Raw genomic sequence first — 27,043 nt, 5'->3', positions numbered from 1 at the left:
AAGCTCACTGGAAAGCATTTGCCGTGCGTGTGTGAGGCACTGGCTTGGGTTCCCAGCACCGCGAAGACAAACAGCCTCAAATTCTAAGTCACATCACCCAAATAATCTTTGCAAATGCACTGAGATCAGTATGCATGTGGGCAGGAGGTCACCAGCTCGTCCTCATGGGAACTTGGGTTCGAGAAGAGTGGTTGCTCACGCGTGCGTTCAGTGGCCGCGAGCTGCCTCCCCACCCGCTCAGCCGCCACCGGCAGACGCATGAAGGAGGGAACAGGGTCGTCGAGCTGGTTGGTGGTCGGTCCGTCCGGCGTACTGCAGCCACGCCCGAGGAGGCAGCACTGCGGGTGACGCCCGCTGTGCACTGGAGTGCTGTGTGCTCGTGTCTTTCAGGCCCTACATGTCTCTGGGGAGTCTCCGGGACCAAGTCATCTACCCCGACTCTCAGGACGACATGCGGGAAAAGGGCTTCACAGACCAGGACCTGGAGCACATCCTGCGGCGCGTGCACCTCTTCCACATCGTGCAGCGAGAAGGAGGTACGGCCTCCCCTCCCCAGCACACCGAGGCCGGTCCTTCCCCACGTGCCCGCGCCTCCCGGGAAGACCTGGCCCGGCGTCTGGCTCTGGCCCTGGGGAGTCATGGTCAGCAGGGGTTCGGGTTCATGCTGGGGAGTTTGCAAGAGCAGGTCATGTGAGTGACAGGGTTCTGTGGTGTAAGACCTTCTGGCCACGTGAGGACAGTTGGCTCCTGCTGTGGTCACCCTCCCACTGCAGGTGCCTGGTCTCGTAGCCCTGAGGACACGCCAAGGTTCTCCGTCCCCAGACCCAAGCCTGCAGCTCCGAGCCGCATTGCCGCCCGGGTCTCCCTCCCGGAGCAGCTGGAGCGAGTCTCCTGCCCTGGACTCGCCTCCCAGGAGCCTCCCGACACCCTCTTCAGACCAGTCGACGTTCTGCTTAGGAAATGCTCTGACTTGACGCCCTCTTCCATTCCAGCTTACAAGCAGGGAGGGGTCGAGTGTGGGCGCATGGACGGACAGACGGCCACCCTGGCACGCAGGAAAGCCTTTCTCCCTGCCGGCCTGGCCGCTCTGACCCGGAGTGAGGCCATGCAGACTCGCCCCCACTTGACTGCTGGGAGCAGGCGGTGCTGCCCACAAAAGTTCGGGGTTTACTGGAACAAAGGACATGGTTTATTCAGATTTGTAAAGCTAACGTTTCCTCTGACCCAAATACTTTTCCTTATTCCTTGTTCTCAATTGGCAAGGGAAATTTTGTTTGAAGCCCAGAATATTTCCCCCACTGTGGGGCAATCTGAACTTAGGTTCCAAATGGTCACTTATGCTTAATAAATCTAGTCATACGGGGCCAGAGCAATAGTACAGCAGGTAGGGCATTGGCCTTGCACACAGCCTGCCCAGGTTCAATCCCCGGCATCCTCTGGGGTCCCCCAAGCACCACCAGAATAATTTCTGAGTGCAGAGCCAGGAGTAAGTCCTGCGCATCGCTGGGTGTGACCCAAAAAGAAAAAAAAAAAAAGCCCACAGACAATGTTCTCCAGCATCAAGGTTGTGGAAATGGGTTTCTGTGTCAGGTTTAGAATTTGTAGTTGTTGTGAATTATTACCATTAGAATGATATCAAATCTAGGACAAAATTCATGTCCGCGGGGCTGGAGCAATAGCATAGCGGGGAGGGTGTTTGCCTTGGCACGGGCCGACCCAGGTTCGATTCCCAGCATCCCATATGGTCCCCTGAGCACCAGGAGTAATTTCTGAGTGCAGAGCCAGGAGTAACCCCTGTGCATCACCGGGTATGACCCAAAAAGCAAAAAAAAAAAAAAAAAATCATATCCATGAGCATGCCCGGTGTATTTCAGCACACATTCTGTAAACTGACACATTCTTTGTGTTATAAATTTATAGTTTATCAGCAAGTACTTGTCCCAGGTACAAAGAGCAACAAGCAGGCTCCTATAAAGATTTTCTTTGCTCTTCTAAATGCAAGTGTATATTTTTACTGAAGTAACAAGGTGTAAATGTTTATGTTTGGGGGGTGCAATGTGACCATACACACCATCCACACTCACCACCAAAGAGCCTGGAACCCTTTACCACTGTCCACTGGACACTCTCAACCCCTCCTCGCCTCAGTTACCTGAGTGCTGTGGTCAGGGACTACAGCTAACTTTTGCTGGAATCAGTCTGTTCCCTGTGGTTTCTTTGTGTAACTATCACAGATGTGTGAAAGGATCTCTTAAAAATGCATCCTTCTCTTTTGAAGGGTGGGATGCTGTAATGGACTGGAAAGACGTCTTGTCTGGAGGAGAAAAGCAAAGGATGGGGATGGCACGCATGTTCTATCACAGGTAGGCCAATGCCACTCTTGTTCTACCACAAGTAAGGCACTGATACGCATGTTCTGTCACAGGTAAGACCCTGTCACTCATGTTCTACTACAGGCAGGACACTGCCACTCATTTTCTACCGCAGGCAGAACATTGCCACACATGTTCTACCACAGGTAGGCCACTGTCATTCGTGTTCTATCACAGGACATTGCCACTCACATTCTGTCACAGGCAGAGCACTACCACAGATGTTCGACACAGGTAGAAAACTGCCACTCATCTTTTACCACAGGTGAAAAGTACCACAGGTGTTCTTCCATAGGTTGGACCCTGTCACACATAGTGTGTGTGACATGACAGAAACTGCTACATGGGTTCTACCACAGGCAGAACCCTGCCACACATGTTCTTCCACAGATAGACAGGCTACACATGTTCCATCACAGGTGGAACTCTGCTTTACATGTTCTACCAGAGGTGGGGCACTGATGCATGTGTTCTGCCACAAGTGAAACAATGCCACACAGGTTCTGCCATAGGCAGGACACTGCCACACATGTTCTGCCACAGATAGACAGGCTACACGTGTTCTATCACAGGTGGAACTCTGCTTCACATGTTCTACCAGAGGTGGGGCACTGATGCATGTGTTCTGCCACAAGTGAAACAATGCCACACAGGTTCTGCCATAGGCAGGACACTGCCACACGTGTTCTGCCACAAGTGGGGCACTGTTTCTCATTTTGTACCACCGGCAGACACCACAGCAAGTAACCCATTCTGTCAGAGATGGGTTACTGTCACATGTGGTCTCCCACAGGTGGGACACTGCCTCTTATTATCTACCACAGATCAGTCACTGTCATCCCGTTGCTCATTGATTTGCTGGAGCGGGCACCAGTAACATCTCCATTGTGAGACTTGTTACTGTTTTTGGCTTATCAAATACGCCACAGGGAGCTTGCCAGGCTCTGCTGTGTGGGCGAGATACTCTCAGTGGCTTTCCAGGCTCTCCGAGAGGGGTGGAGGAATCAAACCCGGGTCGACCGTGTGCAAGGCAAACGCCCTACTCGCTGTGCTATCGCTCCAGCCCCTGCCATAGATAGGGCCCTGATATACATGTTCTCCCACAGGTAAGACCCTGTCACTCTTGTTCTACCATAGGCGGGACACTGCTGCATGTGTTCTACCATACCCGGGACACTACCTCATATGTCCTACCACAGGACATTTGTGCCACACACTTTCTGTCACAGGTTGCGCACTGCTACTCATCTTCTACCCCAGGCAGACACCAGCAACCAGCACACGTATCCTCCCACGAGTAAGGCACTGCCTCGTGTTTTACACTGCTACACGTGTTCTGCCATCAGTAGGACCTGCCACATATGTTCTCCTGTAGGTGGGGAACCACTACACGAGTTCTCCCACAGGTGGGAGACTGCCACGTGTGTTTTACCCACAGGTCAGACACTGCCACTCATCTACCACAGCTGGAACACTGCCACATGTGTCCTACCACAGACGGGACACTGACACCTTAGTACCTGCTTGGTGGTTGCTGCCGCCAAAATCACTTGCACATGTCCTGTCAAGTAACTTTATCATATACTAATACATAGAACTTATATTTCAGTACTTGCTATTTTTTCACATATTTTGCTTTTTCTCTTTTAAATCAAGGCATATGAGGTGAGAAAGTGTTCAGAGCCCCAGGTTAAGTTTCTGTGTGCCTTCAGCGGAAGGCAGGAAGAGTTCATAGCCAGTGTGGTACTGGAGAGCACTGTGCACATCAGGGCAGCTCCGGGCCTGGCTGTATCTGTTGACAGCCAAAGCCTGCCACCCAGTCCACAGCCCACACAGGCTGTGGCTTACCTTGGGAATAAGAGGCAAACCAGGGAGAAGGACATGCCAGCACAGTATTAGCTGACTGGGAGATACAGGAAACATCTTCTCTTGATAAGCTTTTCTCTTGGTCACCAGCTTGTAGCACCTGAACTTAATACTGCTACTCAAGACACTGAGAGAAGTATTTGGGCTTCGGGTTTGTTGCTCCAACGTTTCCTGGTTTTCTTTGGAAAAGAACCTCTTTTTGTAAGACTAATACCCAGGGACAGTGTGAGGGCCCGGAGGACTGGTCCATGGTTGGAAGCCTGCCACAAGTCAGGAGGAAGGGCAGTAGGACAGGGGAAGGTCCACTCTGACATGGGTAGTTGCAAGTGATCACGCTGGACTAGAGGCGAGTGCTAAAAGGAGGGAAAGGGATGTATGTGGTAACCTTCCAGTGCCTGTATTGCAGACCCTAATGCCCAAAAAGAGAGAGGGGGGGAGAGAGAGAGAGAGAGAGCGAGAGAGAGAGAGAGAGAGAGAGAGAGAGAGAGAGAGAGAGAGCAAGAGCGCAAGAGGGGGCTCGAGAGAGAGAAGCATCTGCCATAGAGGCAGGCTGGGGGTGGGGGTGGCGGGAGGGAAACTGGGGACCCTGCTGCTGGGAAATGTGCACTGGTGAAGGGAACGTATTGGAACATTGACTGAAACTCAATCATGAACAACTTTGTAACTGTGTATCTCATGGTGACTCGATTTTTTTAAAAAAACGAGGCAAAAAGGAATTTTTCTGCATGTGCGCTGTGCCTGGGAACAGGGCAGGAACTCGTGGGGCGCGCAGGACTTGGCCGCCGTGCTGAGCAAGGCGCGCAGGAGTTGCCATGGAAACAGTGATTCTGATCAGACTGAAAAAGCCAAGGAAAGAGCAAAATAAACGTCAAGCGAGCCATATAAACTCTTAGTATCAAGTTGACTACCAGTTTTGAAAAATAATCTATAGAAAAAAACGCAGAGCTTCAAAGACGAAGAAATGGTGGGTGAACCCACATTCCTGCCACACAACTCAGTAAACTTTGCCACTCTAATCTCTTTTTTGTTATTTTTAAAGCATTTAAAATTCTTATTTTAGGGGCTGGAGCAATAGCACAGCAGGTAGGGTGTTTGCTTTGCACACGACCAACCCGGGTTCAATTCCCAGCATCCCATATGGTCCCCTGAGCACTGCCAGGAGTGATTCCTGAGTGCAGAGCCAGGAGTAACCCCTGTGCATCGCCAGGTGTGACCCAAAAAAGAGGAAAAGATTCTTATTTTAGAATTCGTGATTGACAGTGTCATTACCGACAGCTTCATGCACTGCTCCCACTGTGGGCCTACCAGCAGTGTCAGCCTCCCTCCTGCAGTGAGTTTTGATGCATTTGAACCAAACCCCAAATATCATGACAGTTTCCTCAATAGCTTGGCCTCAACCTCGGAAATATTAGGACATTTCTTATATAAATGCATTCCGAAAGAGAAGGGAATGGACATCCAAGGAGCAGTGGGGACAGCTTCGGATTCCAGCACACTCTCCCCTGCCAAGCAGGCAGAAGCCTGGCCTCCAGCTCGCAGCTGCTAGCCAGGGGTTGCCATGACGACAGAACAGAAGCTGTGTGCTCTTTCCCCTCTGAAGTGGCCCCTTTTCTGCCTGCACACGTCACTCTGAAGACGAGACACAGAGCTTTACACAGAAAAGGAAATCTTACCCCATCCGGCTCGTGTCCACTCCCTTTTCTTCTCCCTCTTTTTCACTTAAAAATATCCACAAAACGGCAGTTACCTTGGAGGCAAAGCCGCAAGGACCTCCCAGTAGCTGGCACCATGTGGCACCAGCTCTGCCAGCCCCACGTGCACTGATGGGACTGCGCAAGGGTTTGCACCCTGGCCTCTGGCTCTGCCCTCTGCCCGGACTGCTCCGCAGTGGCTCTGGTCCCCTGTAAGCAAGTGTGTCCGAGGCCAAGGCTCAGGCTGGGTAAGAAGCCGCTCCTCGTGCTTCTTTGCACTGTCGATTATCATGAAGGCCATTGTCTGGGCCAAGACCCGGCCTCGTCTCAGCCTGTCGGTCAGTGCCTGCCTCTGGTGCCGTGAGCAAGGCGTGGCGTGTCGCTGGGCGGCAGACACTGCCCACGGGGACGGCACGGGAATGGGCGACAAGCAGAGGACAGTGGCGGCAGGATGGCCTGGAAGGGGCTGCATGAGTGGGAGAAGGGTTGAGTCCAGGCGTGAAAGGTGGGCAGGCTTTGCCCTGAGCTGACCTGGCGACTGCACTCCCCGCCGCCCGGCCCGGTGGAACCCATACCCTGTGCTGTCCAGCTGGACCTTGTCCGAGAGGGCACCAGTGCTGCCACCTGCCACCTCCTTCTCCTGCCTGGAGACGCGGTGCCAGCCTGTCCGTCCTTCCCGTCCTTGTTTCTGCAGACCCAAGTATGCGCTGCTGGACGAGTGCACCAGTGCGGTGAGCATCGACGTGGAAGGCACCATCTTCCAGGCCGCCAAGGCCGCTGGCATCTCCCTGCTGTCCATCACTCACCGGCCGTCGCTCTGGTGAGTGCCTGGCGCCTGGGGGAGTCTGCCCCAGGGGCCTCCCCGAGCAGAGTGGGGAGCCAGTGGCCCATCTGGACAGCCAGTGGTGGCTCGTGTGGGTCCTGTTCAGTGGCCACAGGATGCCCCTGACGCACACTTAGCTGTTTCACCCGGTTGGAAGAACAGAAAGCTGAGTTTTGTTGTTTTCTAAAACTTTATTTTTTAGAGCAGTTCAAAGCTCACTGCAAAACTGAATGGAAGGTCCAGTGATACCCCCCTCACACACACACACACACACACACACACACACACACACACACACACACACACACACACACAACACACACACGGCTTCTCCCTAACTCCACGTCCCCCAGAGCTGTTCTGTTGGCTTGTTTGGGGGTCACACCCACTGGTGCTCCAGAGACCATGCAGAGCTGGGGTCAAACCTGGGTCTCCTGAGTGCAAAGCGCTTGCGTGGCCCCTTAAGCTCTCCTGGTCCTCATGGCACATTTGCTCAAAGATGAACCTGCGTTGACACAGCACCACAATGCAAGTCCCTCCTGCCTGCGGCCGTCTCCTGGTGAGGTGGCTCTGTTTGGATGAACCTGGGTTCACCCAGGGCCCTGGAAAGCAGGGCAGGGGCCCGCAGCCCTACTTGTTACCCTTCGCTCCAGCCAGGGGCCTGATGGTTCTGTTGCCTCCACGGCCACAGCCAGAGGCCCTTTGAGATGGAGCCCCCACCACAGGGGCTTTAGAGGGAATCCTCAGATGGACTCCCCCCAGCGTCCTCAGGTGGGCCCTACCTCTGGGTCCTCAGATGGGCCCCACCTCAGGGTCCTCAGATAGGCCCCACCTCAGGGTCCTCAGATGGGTCCCACCTCAGGCTCCTCAGATGGGTCCCACCTCTTCGTCCTCAGATAGGCCCCACCTCAGGGTCCTCAGATGGGTCCCACCTCAGGGTCCTCATTTGGGGCCCCTACCACAGGGTCCTCAGATGGGGCCCAAACCACAGGGTACTCAGAATGGGACCTAAACCATGGGGTACTTAGGTAGGGCCCCCACCACAGGGTCCTCAAATGGGCCCTACCTCAGAATCCTCAAATGGGCCCCATCATAGGATCCTCAGATGGGACCCAAACCACAGGGTACTTAGCTAGCGCCACCACCACAGGATCCTCAGATGGGCCCCATCTCAGGATCTCCAGACAGGGACCCCACCATAGGGCCCTCAGATGGGGCCCAAACCACAGGGTCCTCAGATGGGCCCCACCTCAGGATCCTCAGACGGGGCTCCCACCTTAGGGCCCTCAGATGGGGCCCTCCACAATAGGGTCCTCAGATGGGCCCCACCTCAGAGACCTCATATGGGACCCCCACCACGGTGTTCTCAGATTGGGCGCCCACCATGGGTTCCTCAGTTGGTGATCCTACCATGGGGTCCTCAGAGGAGTTTCCCACCATGGGGTCCCTGGGCTCCCTCACTGCTCTCATTCCCTGAGGCTGGGGGTGCTCGATGTTCTCTCTGGGTGTGTAGCTCCCCTGCGCATGTTTGGACAGTGACAGGAGCTGGAGAGGGGCTGGACTGGGCAGAGGGCTCCTGCCCTCAGCTCCCTCCTCGTCACAGCTCTGAGGCGGGAGAGGCCCAGAAAGCTGAGGGGTGAGGTAGTAAAATGTGCTTGAACTGTGAGAAGTTCCTTCGTCCCATACCTCAGCAGGGCTTCCACAGCTCACAGTGCCCTGGGCCTAGAAACCTCCTCCTCTTGGCTCAGCTCAGGGGAGGCAGAACAGCCTCCCCTGAGACTGTCAGCAGATGGATTCGGGCACTGACCCTCAGGCTTTCTCTACCTCCTCTCCGTCCCACATCCCTGAGAGAGTGAATGGGGCGGCGTCCTGCGGAGAATCGGGGGCATGCATGGGCTCCTCTCAGTGGCCTAGAAACAGGCTCTCATGGGCTCCACGCAGCTCCGTGTGCAGGAGTATCCGGCACACACCGGCCGGGTCCGAGGGGTTGGGACAGAGAAGGAGCCATGACAGCTTTGCCGATGTGGGGCCTCTGCAGGGTGGAGGAGGCGCCTGGAACTGGCATCAGTGCCGGTGAGTTCTCCAGACTCCTTGGCTGTGGCATCATGCCTGGACTCGTGGCAGGTGCAGCCCGTCTCGTTCTGAGAAGGAAGTGGAAGTTGTTCTAACAGGAAAGGTTCTGGAAGGTTCTACAGATTCAAAGCACTTCAGAAGTCCTGAAAGAGAGAGCTCGGCCTCCTCAGCTGTGGGAGAGCTTCAGCCAGAACGTGCAGGGAAAAAGGCTGCGGGCAGAATCCTGGTCTCTGGGCAGCGGGCTCCACACGGGACCCAGCAGGCCCCTTCCCTCCCTTTCCCTTCCCTCCTGGGAGGGTGACTGGTGGCACCGTTGTCCCAGTGCTCACCAGGTGACCAGAGCCACCAGAGGAGTGAAGCCAGGGAGGGGCTACCTGCTCTCCACCTCAGACCCCTGAAGTGCTTCAGACCTGCCGCACACCTTCCCTGTCAGAGCAACTCCTTCCCGCGGGTGCCAGCTCTGGGCACTCTGTTCCCTTGTCCTTGGAGTTCCCCTCTGCAGAGAGAACCTTTGCACCTTAGCCTCATTTTCACTTCTCTCGGCATCCTTGTCTTATACCCGAGCTGAGTATGCGCCACTGTTTATCCGGGAGCCAGACTAGGTCATCCGGCGGTCAGATACATGTGGGTCCTTCTTCACATTCACAGGCACTGAGAATAGGAACGAAATGCCGCAGGAGGAACCGAACCTCCTAGAGATGAATGCCGTTTGTGTCAAAAACCAGTTTTATGTGTGTATTCTGCCCCCAAACCACAGCCCTAGCCCTTAAAAGCCCATAATCCTGGCCTGGGAATGGCTCAGAAGACTGAAGCAACTTTGCCCATGAGTGTCCCTGGTCCCCACCCAGCACTCGTGGTCCCAGCACTGCGGGAATGCCTGCCCCAGTACTATCTAGGAGTGGCCCTTAGCACCGCTGGGTGTGACCTAAAAAACAAACAGAAATGTTAATACTTGACCTTCGTGGAGATCCTTGTAGATTCTGGTAAAATCGCACGTGAAACAGGTGTAGTTTTCAACTCTGCCTTGGCTGCCAGTTTAAACGCGAGGCCTGTGGCCCTGCCAGCTCTGCACAGCTGCTGACATCACCCTGTGTTTGCAGGAAGTACCACACTCACCTCCTGCAGTTTGATGGTGAAGGAGGTTGGCGCTTTGAACAGCTGGACGCTGCCATCCGCTTAACCCTGAGTGAAGAAAAACAAAAGCTAGAATCTCAGCTCGCGGGAATTCCAAAGATGCAGCAGAGACTGAATGAACTATGCAGAATTCTGGGAGAAGACTCGGTGCTGAAAACAGTGAGGCACGGCGAGGAGGTGCCCTAGGTGGCCAGCATGCGTGGGACCTTCCCTTCAGGTACGTGCTCAGAGCACCAGGGTCACCCGCAGGGGCCAGCGGAGGACTCGGCCTAAGGAAGCCTAGCGCCGGCCTCTCCCGGCACAGTCAGCAGCATGTTTAGCACCACTCCCGCCTTCCATCCCATCCTCAGCGCCCCGGGTCACCCCTGGCGCCCCACAGTCCTCCCGGAGGTGTCATCGGATGGAGCAGCTGCCCGTGGCACCTGGTGGAACGCAGGTGTGTGAGGTGGAGTGTGAGCTGGAGATCTGCCTCGGTGGTCCCTCCTCACAAGAACTGTCCTCACCTCTCAGGCAGGGGCTCAGCCTGTGTGCACGGCGATCACCGTGGGCTTGGTGACAGGAGCACAGGTGCCACTTCATCTTTTTTTTTTTGTGTGGGGGTGCCCATACACCGAGATACTGCAGGGTTACTCCTGGCTCCACACTCGGGAATTACTCCTGGTGGTGCTCAGGGGACCATATGGGACGCCGGGATTAAACCCGGGTCAGCCACGTTCAAGAAGGAGAGACCCTCCCTATGGCCCCCCTGCCTGCCCCACACACACACACTTATTTTTAACTCTAGGCATTGACATCTTGATGTGGACCTGAAACAAATTAGTGTTAGTGTGAATGTTGGTGTTTGTTACTGAGCTCCGTTTCCTACAGAGAATTGCGACTCAGAAAAGGCATCGAGCATTGCTGGTCGCAGCTTGTCCTCTGCTGGCAGCTGTGCCCACTGCAGCTTCTTCCAGAAAGGGGCCCTTTTGGCAGTGTAGCACCAGAAGAGATGCCACGGGGCGGGCCAGAGGTTTCTGGGATGGGCGCTGTCATTCACAGCTCCTGTTCTCGCTCCCCTCAGCCTGGGGCGGTGTTGGGAGCAGCCGCTTACCCGGCTTGCCGACAGACTGGCCTGCCGTGGTTGCTTAGGACCCTGGGCTCCTGGTCCGAGTCAGGGCAGCTCCACCCGCGGTCTGGACTCGAGTCGTAAGCAGCCACGTCCAGACAAGTCAGGAGAGGTGGGGAGCAACGCCAGTCTGGCCACATTGGTCATGGCGTGCTGGAGGTGCGAGCCAGGGACAGAGAAGAGGTCACAGCAGGTGGCTTACAGGGAGCCACGAGGGCCCGCAGAGCCTCTGCAGCTCCACGCACATGCACACGAACAGACACGCACACATACAGGCACAGGCACAGGCACACACGTACAGGTACACAGGCACATGCACACGTACAGGCACACACACAGGCACCCGCATGCACACACTCACATGTACAGACACGCACACGTACAGGCACACACAGGCACGCACACACTCACATGTACAGACACGCACACGTACAGGCACATACAGGCATGCACATGCTCACATGTATAGACACACACACGTACAGGCACACACAGGAACACGCACGTGACACAAGCATCACGTGAGTCCCCAACACCGCGCTCCGTCCAGACTGGGTTGGTCTAACAGTTACTGTCTGATGAGAGAGGCTCTGTGTGGAGAGAAATTCCCAGGAAACCACGCCCTGGGCTGGAGGTACAAAGTCCAGCCCTGGCCCTGGGACCTCCCGCTGCCTTGCCCCTGTGTGAGCAGTCACCGGTCAGAGCAGTTGTGCCTGTGTCTGTGCCGTTGGGGTCAGTGGGCAGCGTCAGTCCCTCCCCAGGCATGCAGCCCACAGGCCTCCTGGGCTCACTGCTGGCCCGGCCCTCTCAGAGGAAGGGGCACAGCGCCCACGAGACCTCCAGGACCCCGTGATCCTGTGAGGGCCTGTAAGCACTAGGTGAGACCCCCAAGCACTCCAGGAGACCCCATGACACCCCGTAAGCACCCTGGGAGACCCTAGGAGCACCCCCAGGAGACCCTAGGAGCACCCCTGTAAGCACCCCGGGAGGCCCCATGGCACCCTGGAAGCACCCCAGGAGGCCCCAAGAGCCCCCGCTGGTCCTGCGCCACTGTCAGGCAGGGCCTCTCCCTCCTGCTGAAGTAAGGCCACCCTGGGTGGGAAATGCCCAGTGGGAACTGGTTAGGGATTCTCCAGACAGGAGCCTCCAGGTGGGCATCCCCCAGGCCTGACACTGAGGGCAGAGTCAGACGCAAGAGTTGGGTTTGGGTTTGGGTTTGGGTTTTGGAGCCATAGCCGGCGGTGCTCAGGTCTGACTCCTGGGTCTGTGCTCAGGGCTCATTCCTGGCAGGGCTCAGGACCGTATGGGGTACTGGGGATCAACTCTAGGTAGACGGCACCAAGGCCAGCACCTGACCTGCCGTACTGTCTCGGGGCCTGGAAGCCAGTGTCGTAAGAGTCAGAGGCACGGGAAGAAAATGAGAAATCCTCACTTAAACGTGTGAAATGTTCATGTCTTGGTTTCCATGACTTAAAAATAAGGTGCTGGCAACCCTGTGCTGGGTCTGAAGCTCTGAACATGCCCAGAGCAGGGTTGTGCTTTGTCTGCCGTGTGAGGCGAGGTCTTCAGAGCTGCACCCGCGGCAGGAGTGGGGCTGGCCGGGCACAGCTGCCCGACGCAGCAGGGCCCGTTTGTTTTCTGAGCTTTCTTCCAGAAGCAATGTCCTCCAGCCTGGGGGAATCTGTGATTAAACTTGCGTTTATGTACCACGTAACTGTTTCCAGAGTGGCCCAGTGACCCACACCGACTTTCCTCACAGCCACGGAAACTGTGGAAAAGGCTGTGAGACTGCATAGCCGTCTTCACACAGAGCCGGGGCAAAGGAGGCACGGAACCCCCGTCCCACACTGCGTCTGCCGTGTTCGTTCATCGCCCCACACTTGAGCTTTTTCTCTTTTGTCAGAGAAGCCATGAGCTTGTGAACTTAAAATGTGTGTGTTGGGGGGGGTGAGTACTGTATAAATTTGGAAAGTAAGTTTCGCTCCACAGACTGTCGCATTATGTCCCTGCAGGTAGCATGACGCCCAGCATGCGTGGAAAGTAGTGCGCTCTCCTGAGAGGATGGCTCGGGCGGCCTCCGCAGACACGCCGCACTGCAGCACGAGCCACCCCACCGGCCTTGCTTTATGATGGGAACAGTTTTCCGTGGCAGTTCATGGGTTTTTGTGTCAAATTTTGGGCCGCTACTACAGGTACCAATGAACATGTTAGTTTTCACTGAGACGTTCATTCTGAGTCTGGTTTCGTCCTTGGAACAGGCCCCTCCTGTCAGAATCCGGCATCTTACTATCATTCGTGAGCCTGGAAAAACGTGCTCACATCTTGGATCCAGACCCAGGGGAGCCGCACGCTCCTGAGCTGTGCGGGAAACGGAAGTGCTAGGGGGGCGTGGCCTGCCCGAGGTCTGAGCTCAGGCCGCACTTGGCCCCGGGCGAGCTGCTGCAGGAGCGGGTCCCTCCTCATGGTGCTGCCTCTCCTCACCACCAAGCGCGGGGTGCCCGGGCGGCCTTCCTTCCGGAATGTTCCGTCAGAGAGCCTGCCTCACAGCAGAGGCTGCCGATGGAAACCCTCGAAGTCCATTGACCTGTCCCCCTCTCCTCATGTCCTCCCCACTCCCCCACACACGCCCCTCCTCTCTCTCCCGAAACAAATCACTTGTTACAGAAGTGGGTGCTCACAGCGTGCCGTGGGGAACAGGCCTCCGGCGGGAAACTGTCCGGGTGCGTGGGGCCAGGAGCTCTACACACCCTGTGTGTCTCCGGGATCTGGTTTTAATGCTGTCATGTGGTCATGAGCTATGACGTATTCGAACTATGGTGGTATCAGTATAAATATACGAAATACAACCCAATCCATATAAAGTGGGAGTCACCCTTATGAAATATAAACATATGTTTATATGTTAAACTATTGGACACACCACGCTTAATCAGAATGTCCCAGACGTAGCCGTCTTGCAGACACGCAGAAAGACGCTTGGGTGGCCTCTGTCGCAGTGGGGCCCAGACCAGACAAGCTCATTGCCGTCACCATTGTGGGGCCAGTCACACTGCGCTGTAGCAGAGGCCCAGAATTTCCATCTTCCAAAATTATATCCTGTTTCCCTTTTATGTAGGGTTAGATATACTTTCAGTATAGGAATGAAAATACATCAGGAGATAGAGTAAGCACAAAGAATTGGGTATCTAAAAGTGACACTTTAGATAAGAGAAAGTTGATTACAAAGGCATTTCTCGAGGTCGAGTGAATCCATTCTGCCTGAATTCCTAGGAAATAATTTCCTCCTTTGCCTGTTCTGTTTTTCAAATTAATGTTTTATTATAAAAACAACATATTTTCAAATCGGAACTGTAGAGAAATGCCAGAAAACATTAGGCAAAAGTATTAGGAGACGAAGCTCACCAAAATAAATGTGTATAATTTTCCTTTATACCTTTAGTTTCATTTGTGCAGGTTTTCAAGTGTAGTAATAAGTCAGCGTGCACCTACACGGAAGCCTGCGCCCTCGCTAGGGTGAGGTGACTGCTAATGTCTCGCCGCGCTTGGGTTCCGTGGCTGCCGACACCAGGGCCTGTGCACACTGACTTCTCCTTTGCTAGCTTGTAACTTTCAGTTGCTTCCCGATTTTTCTGTGAAACAGGAATCGAGGGGAGTTTCAGGTATTTCCTTAGGTTCAGCCCCCAGACGTGGGCTCTGCAGTGCCTCAGCTGCGGCCCCCAGCCTGTGGTCAGCGGAACAGGAGTCTCTGCAGAGGTGGACATCTCGAGGGGCTCCACCTCAGAACATGTTGCAGTGGAGTGTGTGCGTGTGTGTGTGTGTGTGTGTGTGTGTGTGAAATGTGCTTGATAACAGCATGAGGGCGCCTGGGGAGGGAAACGGGGACGGCCTCAAGGCCGCTGACATGGCATTGGTAGGCGCCTCGAGCCACGTGGCCACTGTGGGCAGCATCCCGGGTGTGGGCTGGGGAGAGTCGGTGGGCTAGAGCACATGGTTTGACTCCTGGTGCCCCAGGACCGGGGGAGGGGGGCACCCCCCAGCTCTTCTCTCTGTGCCTCTCCTTCCCTTTCCTCTCCTCGATGAGGCCGGTCTTACCGCTTCAGTAAAACAGGCAGCCACTCAGGCCATGGCTCAGCGGACGGTCAGTGCCCCCGGAACCTCACCCCTGATGTGCAGGCCGGCTGGCGAGGTCTGACTGCCGGGCTGACCCACACCAGCCCTTCCATCGGCCGAGGCCGGACCTTCTCAGATAAGGATTCTTTGGGGCTGGAGGTGAAGAAAGGAATTGTAAGTGGAGCAGCAGAAACGTCCACTTGCAGCTCCTGTACGGCGGAATAACATTCGTAGACAGATCACACGTTGGTCATAAATCAAATTTACTTTAAAACAAACATTTTCACAGTTCCTACATTCAGATATGTGAACCCTGATGGGGGCATGGCCCGTCCTTCAAGAAGGCAGTAGTGGCCTGGAAGGAGAACCCTTGCCCGGCGTACGCACGGAAAGCCCCTGCAGCATGGCAGTGGCCATCCCAGTGGCACCCGCCACCTGGGTGGGTACACAGGCACCCGCTGTTAGTCACAGGGAAGCCGATGGCCTCGTCACTGTCCCACGGGACGCAGCCCCTTGCTGGGCACACAAGGGGAGAGAACGTCTCCAGGGAAAGGCAGGTCGGCTCAGGCATCAGGGCCGCTGGGGAGCCCAGCCTTGCTGCCGCGGTGCCCTCACACACGCCCCAGCCTGCTCCTGACACACGGTGGGGCCACACAGACACCCAGCTCCTGCCGTGGAGAGCTGAGAGCAGATCCTCAGCCAGAGGGAACTGGACAGACAGGCTGACACGGGGGCAACAGGCAGATACCCGGCGGTGTGGCCCCAACAGTCTCCAGAGCAGAGTTTGAGTCCCTGTGGCCCCATCGGCCCTCCAGGGACACGAAGTCCAGCTCTCGAGGGCCTGGGAGAGCCCATGGGGACAAAGGTGTGATGACCTGTGTGCTCACCTCTTCCTTGGGGCCACACCTGGCAGTGCTCAGGGACCCCTGTGGTGCTGGGATCAATCCCCTTTTTATACTCCAGGCCTCGGAGCCTCCCCCTGCCCCGTGTGGTTATTCTGTGGATATGATTAACTGAATAAGAAACAATTGCAGAGGGCTCTGAGGGCACAGGCTTTGCACGCAGGGACTCTGCCTTGATCACCTGGCCCGGAACAAACCTCAGTGCAGCTCTGAGCTGGGCGTAGCCCCTGAGCACAACCAGGTGTGGCCAGAAATGGGGAGAAAGAAGGAAGGAGAGAAAGGGAGAGAGGGAAGGAGGGAGAAGGAAGTAAGGTGGGAGGGAAAAGGGAGGGGAGGAGAAGAAAGAGGGAGAAGGAAGAATGGGAGGAGAGAGGGAGGGAGGGAGGAAGCGAGAGAGGGTGGGATTTCGTGGAGGAGAACAGGCCAGAAGCCAGGATCAAGTTACTCACTTGCCCAGCCAGCAGGGTTCTGGGGATGTGGACCCACCTCGACCTTCAGTGTCCCTCACTTTTTCTGTAGTTTTTTCTTTTTTCTTCTTTTTTTTTTCTTTTTGGGTCACACCCGGCGATGCACAAGGGTTACTCCTGGCTCTGCACTCAGGAATCACCCCAGCGGTGCTCAGGGGACCATATGGGATGCTGGGAATCGAACTCGGGTCAGCCGCATGCAAGGCAAACGCCCTCCCCGCTGTGCTGTCGCTCCAGCCCCTCTGTAGGTTTTTCAGTGGGGCATGTCGGGCCGGTGGGGTTACAGCGCAGGAACTGACCCAGGGCTCACACATGCTGGCAAGTGGTCGGCCACTCTACCTGTCCCCAGGCCCCTCAGCCTCAAGCCCCAGCTGCTCCCTGGCGCCACCACACGTGTGTGCACCTGCGTGTACACTAAGTGATCCCGATGCGATGTGCACGTGTGTGCACGAGTGACTGTGCATGGTGGATACACGTGTGTAGATGGAGAACTGGCCTGGTGACGCGTCTATGTGTATAAAAACGTGTAATAAAAACGTGTATATTACCATGCGTGCACATGTGAGTGCTCAGGGGCAGTCTTGGCGACATACGTGTGTGCACGTGTTGCATGCAGTGTGTGTACATAGAGCGGCGGTCCCGAGCTGTGCAGCTGAGACTTCACGAGGACCGAGAGGCTGGTCTTGCGGGAGCCAGCGGGTGGCGGCCCCTCATCACACACAGCAGCTGTTCCCGTTCCCTCCCGTACCGCACTGGGCTCAGGAAAACCCTAGAATGTCCCTTCCCAGCCACGCTGCCTGGTGCTGGGTGCGAGTGAGCCCTGTGCCCTGCTTCCCGCAGCTCTCGCTGACAAAGCCTCTGCTCTGGGGACAGGCAAGAACAACACCGCTGTGTCTTCTCTCCCTTCAAGGTCACTGAGCAGGGGGTGGGTGCACGGCCACGGGGCGGCGCCAGGAGACCCTCGGACAGGCCTGCGGGGCCTGAGCTGGAAGGACCTGGGCGTGGCCTGTTCTTGCTGACCGGGTCGTGGTCTCGCAGCTGGACACTAAAGCGAGCCTGCTGTGAGCAGACCATGGCAGTGAAGAGGTGGCACACGGAAGCTTCCAGAAATAAACAGCTTTTAAAATGGCTCCTAACACTTGGTTTTATAATGACCCTCCGTGCAAGGGACCGTTTCTCCACTTAAGACAAAATAAACCCATTCTACCTGAGTCTGCTGTGTTAGTCTCTGTGCTGGGACAGTGGCTCATGTCACATCTTTGGTTGGTGTTTGCCGTTTTCATTGCCTTTCCTTTGGCTGTGCCTGGGAGGCACTTCGCACAAGCCGCTGAGGTGTGTAGAGCGTACATTTCACAAGAAGGGCTCCTGGCTCAAAGGGCACCAAAGCTTTCACGTGACAGTATGTTGCGGCTTGGCTTGGCCTCACACTAGGTCCTCCAGCTGCTCGGCTGACTCCATGAAGGGGGTCTCCTTCCAGCTGCTGGCTGACTGGGGTGAAGCGGGTCTCTCCAGCTGCTGCCCCCGTCCTGTCAGACTAGCGGCAGGAACTGCAGCTTTCCGAGTCCCCTCATGACCTGGCTTTCCCGGGAGGCATCTTTGATTCGCTTTCGTAGTTTCTACCTTTCCCCCCAGTTTTCCTGAGTGCTGTGGCTGCAGTGCCGTCAGTAATAGTCTCACGAAAATGATGTTCCAGGCCACGCCCCACCAAGTCTGGCTTCCCTCTGCGGTGTCTCCGGGCCCTGGCCCCACCGCTGCCCGGGGACGCCCAGACCTGCTGCCGTAGGCCGCCTGCTACTCCCCAGATAGGTTCTCCCTACTACTGAGACTATTCTGTCTCTCCCAGCTGACCTCACGGCGTGGCCCTCTCCAGGCCCAGCAGCAAATCACAGGGCTTCTTCTTCCCTTACAGCCAAGTACTGCTTCATTTTTTTTAAATTGTATTTACTGGGGCCACATCAGCAGTGCTCAGGGCTTACTGCTGGCTCTAGAGGTGCTCAGGGGTGAGTCCTGGGGGGGTCGGGGGACCATGTGGTTCCGGGAACGGGATGCATGCAAGGCAGTGAGCTGCAGTACGGCTCCAGCCCTCCGTCGAGTTTCTGCCGAGTAGCTGTTCTGTCCAGTCACCTGTTCTTGTAGCTGGGTTGTTTCCAGAGGTCAGTGGTCACGAACAATGCCACAGTGGACGTAGGAGCCCAGCTATCTTTTGGAAATACCGTCTTTTTCACTCTTTATTTTTAAAGACTTTTTAATTGAGGTGTCACAGTTGGCGTGATGATAGAGTTGTTACTCCATAGTTTAGGAGCACCGGGCCGGCCCCTCCCCGCCCCCCTCCCCATTCCAGCCCCCGGGGCTCATGTCTCAGGATTTGTTTTCGCTGGGGATTAGCCACACACTTCGTTTTTTGATAATCCACAAAGGAACAAGACCATCATTTTCTTTCTGACTCACTGCACTCAGCATGACAATATTCAGGCAGTATTTTTTAAAACAATATTTTATGCGCTTCATTACTTTTAAAATATCAGTTTCGGGGCTGGAGCAATAGCACAGCGGGTAGGGCGTTTGCTTTGCACGCGGCCGACCCGGGTTCAATTCCCACCATCCCATATGGTCCCCGCCGCCAGGGGTGATTCCTGAGTGCAGAGCCAGAAGTGACCCCTGTGCATTGCCGGGTGTGACCCAAAAAGCAAAAAATAAACATTTAAAAATGTAAAAATAAAAATAAAATATCAGTTTCAAGCTGGAGAGATAGTACAGTGGGGAAGGCATTTGTCTTGCATGCAGCCAACCTGGGTTCGATCCCCAGCATTACATATGGTCCCCTGAGCACAGAACTGGGAGTCAGCCCTGAGTGCTGCCAAACATGACCCTAAATAAATGAATAAAGAAATAAAAATAAGGGGCTGGAGCAATAGCACAGCGGGTAGGGCGTTTGCCTTGCACGCGGCTGACTCGGGTTCAATTCCCAGCATCCCATAGAGCACGGCCAGGGGTAATTTATGAGTGCAGAGCCAGGAGTGACCCCTGTGCATCGCCGGGTGTGACCCAAAAAGCAAAAATAAATAAAAAGAAGTAAGTGTTTCTAGTCTGCAGTGTGAAATGTTGAACCGTCACGCCCCAGTTTCCATGGCAGCAAGATGGGGCTCGAGCCTCGTGGAAGACTCCCCAGAGACACCGTCTCAGAAGCGGCTGTGGGGGCTCAGTGCACAGCACGGGCCCAGGGCGACGTCTGCAGGTGTGCTCCCTGTCCCCTCGGCAAGCCGCCGACTCTCCCCTTCCTGGGCACGAGTGGGGCTGGGGGCTGGAGGAGGAGGGGCAGCAGCAGGGCAAGGGTCACCGCCCAGAGTGGGCAGTGCTCCTGGGTCAGTGCTCTCTGAGTCAATGCCCTGCACACATCCCAGCACTAGCTAGGAAAGTACACAGCTCCAGAGGGCAGATGCGGGCGGCACGCGGGTGCCACATGCTTGGCTACGCAGCATATGGGCTCAGGGGCATGTACACGCCCTCCTTTGTTCAAGGTGGCCCTTATAGGGTCTTTCCAAGCTGCCCTAGGGAAGAGCCCGTTGCTAGGGAGATTGCCAAGGGGTTGAGTGGGGAGTGCTCAGTGGTCTTTGAGATTCCTCTCCTGGCCTTTTGTTCCTGCTGGAGCTTCCCTCGAGGGGGTCCGCCCTTCCCTGGGTCTGTTGCTGGTGCAGGTGAAAGTCTGACTGGCCTTAGTTCAGATTTTCTGCAAAGCTGGCACTTTGCAACTTCAGGGCTATTGAGACTATTTCCCAGGAAATTCATTGCCACTGCCTGGGGGTGGGGGCCTTCCTGTCCTCCTGCCCACCTCGGTTCCACTCTTCCCGCCCCCACCCCCTGCCTCAGAACTTTCAAATAAAACCTGTTTTTACTTCACTGCTCCTCTGAAATTCTCTCCTGTGAGGGACAGACCCAAAGGACCTGGGTAAGGTCTGGGGCTGACTTCCCCGCACCCCTCCACCCCCTGCAAAGAGCAAGGCTCACAGCTGCCTTGTCCGTCCTGGGCTCTCCTGGGCAGCAGAGATGGGTGAGAGGAAGAGGGCATCTCCTCTAGCTGCTCTCACTTCACATCAGTCACCCGGGACCCCCACGGGCATCACTGAGTGGCCACCAGGAAGGGACGGGGCAGCGGAGACCTCCATGGGGAAGGAGGTCTGGGAAAATGGGGGCGGGGGGGCACTATACTGTCCAGCCCTGTGTGTGGTGGGTCTCAAGCGGCACCTTCTCCCTTGTACGACTCCTGGGCACCGACCACAGTGGGAGGCACCCAAGGAAAACCCACAAGATTCTCGGGGCCTCGGCATGGAGCCCACCGCAGGCAGGCCCCTTCCCTGCCTCATTACAAGAGACGGGGGGTCATCCAGAGGGAGGGAGGGGGGGCGTTAACTCGGCCAGCACACTGGCGACAGAAGGAAAGAAGGAGCACTGCTAGGGTGAGCAGAGCATGGCTGTTCCACCTCCCCAGGCAGAAAGTCTTCTAAAGCCACGGCCCTGGGCGAGGCTCCGCGCTCTGCCTGAGGCCAGGTGTGACCCCCAGGGATGCAGGGACTGGAGCCCGAGTACAGCCTGCAGGGGGCTTACCTTGCACACAGAAAACCGGCTTCAATCCTCGGCAGTGAGCACTGCCGGGGTGATCCCTGAGTGCAGAGCCAAGAGTCAGCCCAAGTGTGGCCCAAAAAATGTTTTTAATTTTTTTTTAATTTAAAAAGGTGGATGTGAAGATTAGGTTTCTGCTGTTTGTTTACTTTGGGCCACACCCGACAATGCCTAGAGGTCACTCCTGGCTCTGTACTCAGGACAGCTCCTGGCAGGCTCGGGAGAGGGCCGGGGACCAGCTGGGACGCTGGAACTGAACCCAGGTCAGCGGCGTGTAAGGCCAACGCCCTCCCGCCCTGCCCTTGCTCAGGCCCTCCGTGTGAAGATCAGTTCAGTGTGGGTAGGGGACCGCTCGAGCAGGTATGGGGGTCAGGAAAGGAGACACTAGGGCAGTCCGAGCACTGGTCAAGGGTAGGCGTGAGGACTAGCTAGGGAGGATGCAGCTGAGGAGGAAACGCACGTACAACCCAGGGAAGACGAGGAGGCACTGCCCTGGGTGCTGGGAGTGGCCGGGACCGTGCCCGGGCTGGCGTGTCCCCTGAACAGCCCGAAGGGGAGCGGGCCAGGTGGGGGCCTGGGCTGCTGGGAGGGACGTGTGTGCCCGGGTGGGGCTGAGGCACCTGCCCTGATACCGGGGAGCGATTGGGTCAGAACCTCTGATTCTATCTGGGTTTCAGCCTCAAGGCTCTGGGTAACCGCGCTTCCTGCCAGCCCCGCGCCCGCACCTCACATGCCCGCAGCAGCTTCTGGTTGGCGCTCCCGAGGCAGTGCTCAGCTGCTCGCCCCAGCTGCCTCAGCTGGCCCGAGAGTGAGGACACAGCTCGTGGGCTGGGCCTGTCCTTCCAGGCCGGCCTTCCCCGAGCCCCGGGCACACAGCTCCGTCTTCAGTGCAGGCTCCCGCCCCCCGTGGCACTCTCCCCCATGGCCTGGCACGTGTTGGTGCCACGCAGAGCTTCTAGACTGCCTGCCACACACTCCCACGCAGTAGCCAAAGCAAGACGGGGAACAGCTTAGCATGAAGCTCAGCGTTGAGATTCAAGCTCTGGGGGGCTGGAGCCATAGCACAGCGGGGAGGGCGCCGGCCTTGCACGCGGCTGACCCAAGTTTGGTTCCCAGCATCCCATGTGGCCCCTTGAGCAAGGAGTAGCCCTGTGCACCGCCGGGTGTGACCCAAAAAGGAAAAAAAAGAATCAAGCTCTGCATCTTTGTGAGAGAGTACATCCAGGGCAGAGACAGGCAGGGCAGGTGATTGCCGGGCACTCAGAGGGCCTGGGCTTGACCCTCTCAACCACCGAGCGACCCCCGAGGGCAGAGCCAGGAGTAAGCCCCGCACACAGCTGAATGTGGCTCCCAAGCAAACAACCCTCCAGACCAGACGAAAGCCAAGACTCTGGGTCTGTCTCGGGGAGCCAGCACCCCCGAGCCGTGGCCCCTGCAGGACCTCGGGGCTTCTGGGCTGGAAGGAGGACACTGCCCAGGCGTCCCTGAGGTCTGGGAACCCGCAGTGGGCCAGGGGCTGACCGCTGAAGCTGGAACAGGCCGGCACAGCTGCCCCTGGGAGAAGCCCAGGCCCGCTGGCGAGCCCTGGGGAACCCTGGTCTGCACTGCCTTCCCCACCAGGGAGATGGGCCAACCTAATTCTGGCTTGAAGTTTTAAGTTACAAAAAGAGATTGAGGACACCTCAAACGGAAAGCATAAAGTTTGAATACAGAGTCGCAAGTATAAGTGGGCAACAGTTTACTAGTCTAGGCAAGCCATGTAATTATATTTTCAGAGAATTGTGTCTTGACTTTTATTTAAATTTTTTAAAGAATAGCCAGTAGCATCTGTCTCTTTACAATCTGAAGTATATTCCTATGCTTTTTCTCTGAATATGCTCAGAGAAAAAGCATAGGAAATGGGGCTGGAGCAATAGCACAGCGGGCAGGGCATTTGCCGTACATGTGGCCTCCCCCGGTCCGATTCCCAGCATCCCACATGGTCCCCCAGCACTGCCAGGACCAATTGTTGAGTGCAGAGCCAGGAGTAACCCCTGTGCATCGATGGGTGTGACCCAAAAAGCAAAAAAAAAAAAAAAAAAAAGAAAGAAAAAAGAAAAAGAAAAAAAGATTTTCCAAAATTTGTAAGAAAAACAAAGTGATCAATTTAACTACCTGCCCCCCCCCCTTGGTCCCAGTCATATGTGGAACGTGAATAACTAAAGCAACTCAGTGGCAAACAACCAACAAAACTAACCCTCAGACTCGATGAGCTAGTGGAGGGTCCGGAGAGCATGGGGGAGAGTGGGGAGTGGGGGGGGTAGCACTGGAACTTTGGTGGCTGAATCTAAACCCCTGAAGTTCCGTGATTTTGCAAAGCGCTGAGAAACGAACGAGAAAGCGGCGTCGGGTGCTGTCCTCCCGTCTGCCCGCTGGCTGGGCACGGGGCGCCCGGCGGGAGCGCGTGCAGAGCCGCCGGTGGCTCCTGCCTTCCTGGGCGCAGGGAGAGGCAGCGGACGGAGGGGCAGTGGAGGGGTGTGGGCGGGCAGGAGAGAGGCGGGCGTGAGAGTGGGAGACTGGCAGGGGAACAGCGGTGCCACGCCCGACACCCAGGGCCGACCCGCAGGGCACAGCGGTGAGGCCCAGGGAGCGGCCCGGGGCCACGGAGGGGCCAGGCGAGGAGTGTGCAGCGCGGGCAGCATGGGAGGCGGGTTAGGGTCGGCGGCGCCCGGGCGGGAACCCACGGCCCCAGGAGGGGTTGGTGCCCCCCGCCCTGGGAGGCCTCCGGGTCCCTCTCACGCCCCCAGCTGCCCCGCAGCCCCTAGCCACGCCCCCCCCAGCAACCCGGCCGGCGCCCACCCAGAGTCGGTGCGTGGGTGGAGGTGGTTCCCACGGCCGAGCCCCGGGCGGTCCTGCCGCCCCTCCAGGCCCAGACCACAGCCGCAGCAGGGCAGGGCCTTGGCCCGAAGCCCTGAGGGCCCCAGGGTGCGGTCACTGCTCTGGCGTCCGACCAGCCTCGTACGTGCTTGCCGGGGACGTGTGTGTCCCTCCCCATTCCCGGCCCACCCCCAGCAGATGCCCCGCACACCCCTGCGAGCTTTCAAACACAAGCTGGCAGCGTGGTTTGGGGACCGTCCCCGTGGGCCCTCGGTGCATGTGCGGATGCCCCCTGCCCAGTCTGCGTGTCCTGTGACGGGGCTGGCCCCAGCTTCCTCTTTGGTGAGATGTCCCACAGGGTCCTTGTCTATTTTTGTTTGGGGGAGTTGTTAGGCCACACCCCGTGGTGCTCAGGACTTACTGCTGGCTCCGCACTCAGGGATGACCTCTGTAGGACATTGGTTTGTCCTTTCTCCCTTGTTGCCGCGAGCTTAGGTTTATTGGGTTACTCCATTCACAGTGCTCCTGAGGCACTCCCATTCCCCCTATTTATCTTTAACCTCTCCTCTGTGCTCTACTTCCCCTATCTGTGAATCACCCATATCCCCAAATCAGACGCTGTGACTTGCAAGGTCAGATCAGATCCTTATAAGGACTCTGGAGTTCATATTTGTAAGTAAAATATTGCTTTTCTCTTTTATGCTATGTCCTTTGCAGTTTACTTTTGAGCAATGCCCATTCCGTATAGACACAGGAAGACACTCCTGGGCATCTGTTATAGTTCTCAACTTAAGCCTCAGTTGCCCTTAGTTCCCAGCACCCCCAAAGCAGGGTCCCCATGAAGGGACTGGATGGACTCAGGGCAAGCTATAAACTACCCTGGCATCAAAACGGACAGGCCGACTGCCATAAAACTCATAATAAGTTAAGAACACAGTTGTGGACAAATTCTGTCATGACCCAAAGAGAAGTGACTGGACAAGGACCCTTCTGGGGTTAGGAAGGAACAGTCTTGCCTGAGGACTATAGTCTGGGGTCTATAGCGAGGTGTCCCCAGGAGAGTCACCCTATAAGCTTAATGTATCTCTTACTGTGTCCATACAAAATGACTAGGACGCTTATTAGGAAGCGAATCTAAGATGATTGTTTATTCATTAGCTACTTAGATGGGGGTGGGGTGGGAGGGGGGTTTATTGGGGTTCTTGGTGGTGGAACGGGTGCACTGGTGAAGGGATGGTGGTTTAATCAGTATTTGACTGTGACTTAAACCTGAAAGCTTTGTATTTTTTTTCTTGTTTTCACGGTGGTTCAATAAAATATTTCTTTAAAATAAAAAAAAAAAAAGATGATTGTTTATGGACTAAGGAAAGGAGGAGTATGTCCTTAGATGAACTATTCCGCCCTTGGGCAGTTCTCCTGGCAGGAGAGATCTTTGTCTTAGAAGAGCTTTCCCAGAAGGAAGGGCTTTACACACACGTGGTTGTGCAGTCTGACCTAGGTGTCGTTGCGACCCCCAGCTCTGGAGGTTGGGCTCTTGCCGAAGGCAGCGAGACTGGGCGAGAGGAGAGTAGCAGGGGAAAGGAGACGGGAATGAGGAGCAGTGGGAGACTGGAACTGGGTGCTCAGTGAGACTGGAACAGGCGCACGAGGAGAATGGAATAAACTGTGGGGCTGAGATCGGAATAGACGACGACCGATCACCAGCCAGCCTGGTGGCCCTGTTCCCTCCTTCGTGCATCTGTTGGCGGTGGCTGCAGGCTGGGGTGGGGACGCGGCTCCTGGCCACCGAATGCACGTGGTGAGAGAGAACGCACATGCATCTTTTGTGAACACACAACTCCTGGCAGTGCTCGGGACACCCTGTGAGGCACTGGAGACTGACCTGGTGTTGGCTACGTGCAAGGCCAGCACCTTGGCCAGTGCCGCCTCTCCCGCCCTGGCCATTGGTCACTGGACTGTTTGGCCTCACCATTGAGTGTTCAGACAACAGCCCCTGTCCACTCTGCCTTGGCACACAGCTCCGCTCTGGGCCCTGTCCCCACTCTCCGCATCTTACTCGCAGACATGCCGGGACGGAGCCCACCCCACGGCTCCTGGCTCCAGGCCAGCCCTGGCTGGAGTGGCCTGTCTCCATGGAAGTGCTGCCCTGGACGTCCACTGCAGCTGCCGTATCCCACACACCCAGAGCCCAGGACCCCATGCGCCTCTGCAGGTGGGCATCACGCCTTTGGCTCTACCCCCTCCCCCCAGACCTCGGTCCTGAGCACACGCTAGCCTGTCCTTGACCCCAGACGGGCAGGGCAGGTGGCGGGAGGAGGGCCGCGGTCCCTGTGGGCCCCCTTGTCCTTGAGGATGCTCCCAGCTGCGCTTCTCTGGCCCATGGTGAGGGGATGTCTGCCCGGGAAAGACGTCCCGCCCGCCACAGAGCCCACTCGCGCCCTGACCCCGCACAGCTCACTGCCCAGCAAGCACAAACGGCGGGTCTGCCCACGCTCCTGTGCGAGATACTGGAATGACACAGTGTGTCTATCCTGCATTCACCTTGAGTCCACCACGCCTCGGGACCCTGCATCTTCATGGAGTGTGTGCACCACGCACCTACCTGTGTACCTACACTGTGCACGTACACCATGCACATACACTGTTCACCTACACCGTGCACCTATACCATGTACCTACACCGTGCACCTACACCATGCACCTACCAATGCACCTACACCGTGCACGTACACCATGCACGTACACCACGCATGTACACCATGCATCCACACCATGCATCCACACCATGCACTTTCACCGTGCATCTACATCATCTGCACTGTGCATCCACACCATGCACCTACACTGTACACCTACAGCGTACATCTACACTGTGCACCTACATGCACCTACACAGTGCACCTACACTGTGCATCTATACTGTGCGTCTACACCATGCAGCTACATCATCTACCACCTGCATCTAATCATGCATCTACACTCTGCAGCTACACTGTGTACTTGCACTGTGTGTCTAACTGTGCATCT

The 27,043-nt window shown here is 56.3% G+C and overlaps 1 protein-coding gene across 1 annotated transcript in view; it reads left to right on the top strand.

Moving 5' to 3' along the window:
• ABCD2 (ATP binding cassette subfamily D member 2) overlaps positions 1 to 14,494 on the top strand; it is a 53,201-nt gene extending 38,707 nt beyond the window's left edge. The window contains exons 7-11 of the mRNA XM_055118112.1: positions 391 to 536; positions 2,279 to 2,363; positions 6,624 to 6,749; positions 9,926 to 10,176; positions 13,077 to 14,494. Coding sequence (XP_054974087.1) covers positions 391 to 536; positions 2,279 to 2,363; positions 6,624 to 6,749; positions 9,926 to 10,145 — 577 coding nt within the window. The 3' untranslated portion in view covers positions 10,146 to 10,176; positions 13,077 to 14,494. The remainder of the gene's footprint in view (positions 1 to 390; positions 537 to 2,278; positions 2,364 to 6,623; positions 6,750 to 9,925; positions 10,177 to 13,076) is intronic.
• The last annotated feature ends 12,549 nt before the right edge of the window (positions 14,495 to 27,043 follow it).

This window comes from Sorex araneus, chromosome 10 (genome assembly GCF_027595985.1).
Source record: "Sorex araneus isolate mSorAra2 chromosome 10, mSorAra2.pri, whole genome shotgun sequence".
NCBI lineage: Eukaryota > Metazoa > Chordata > Mammalia > Eulipotyphla > Soricidae > Sorex > Sorex araneus.
The sequence above is the reverse complement of the archived record's forward strand: the minus strand, read 5'-3'. Positions and strand labels throughout refer to the sequence as shown.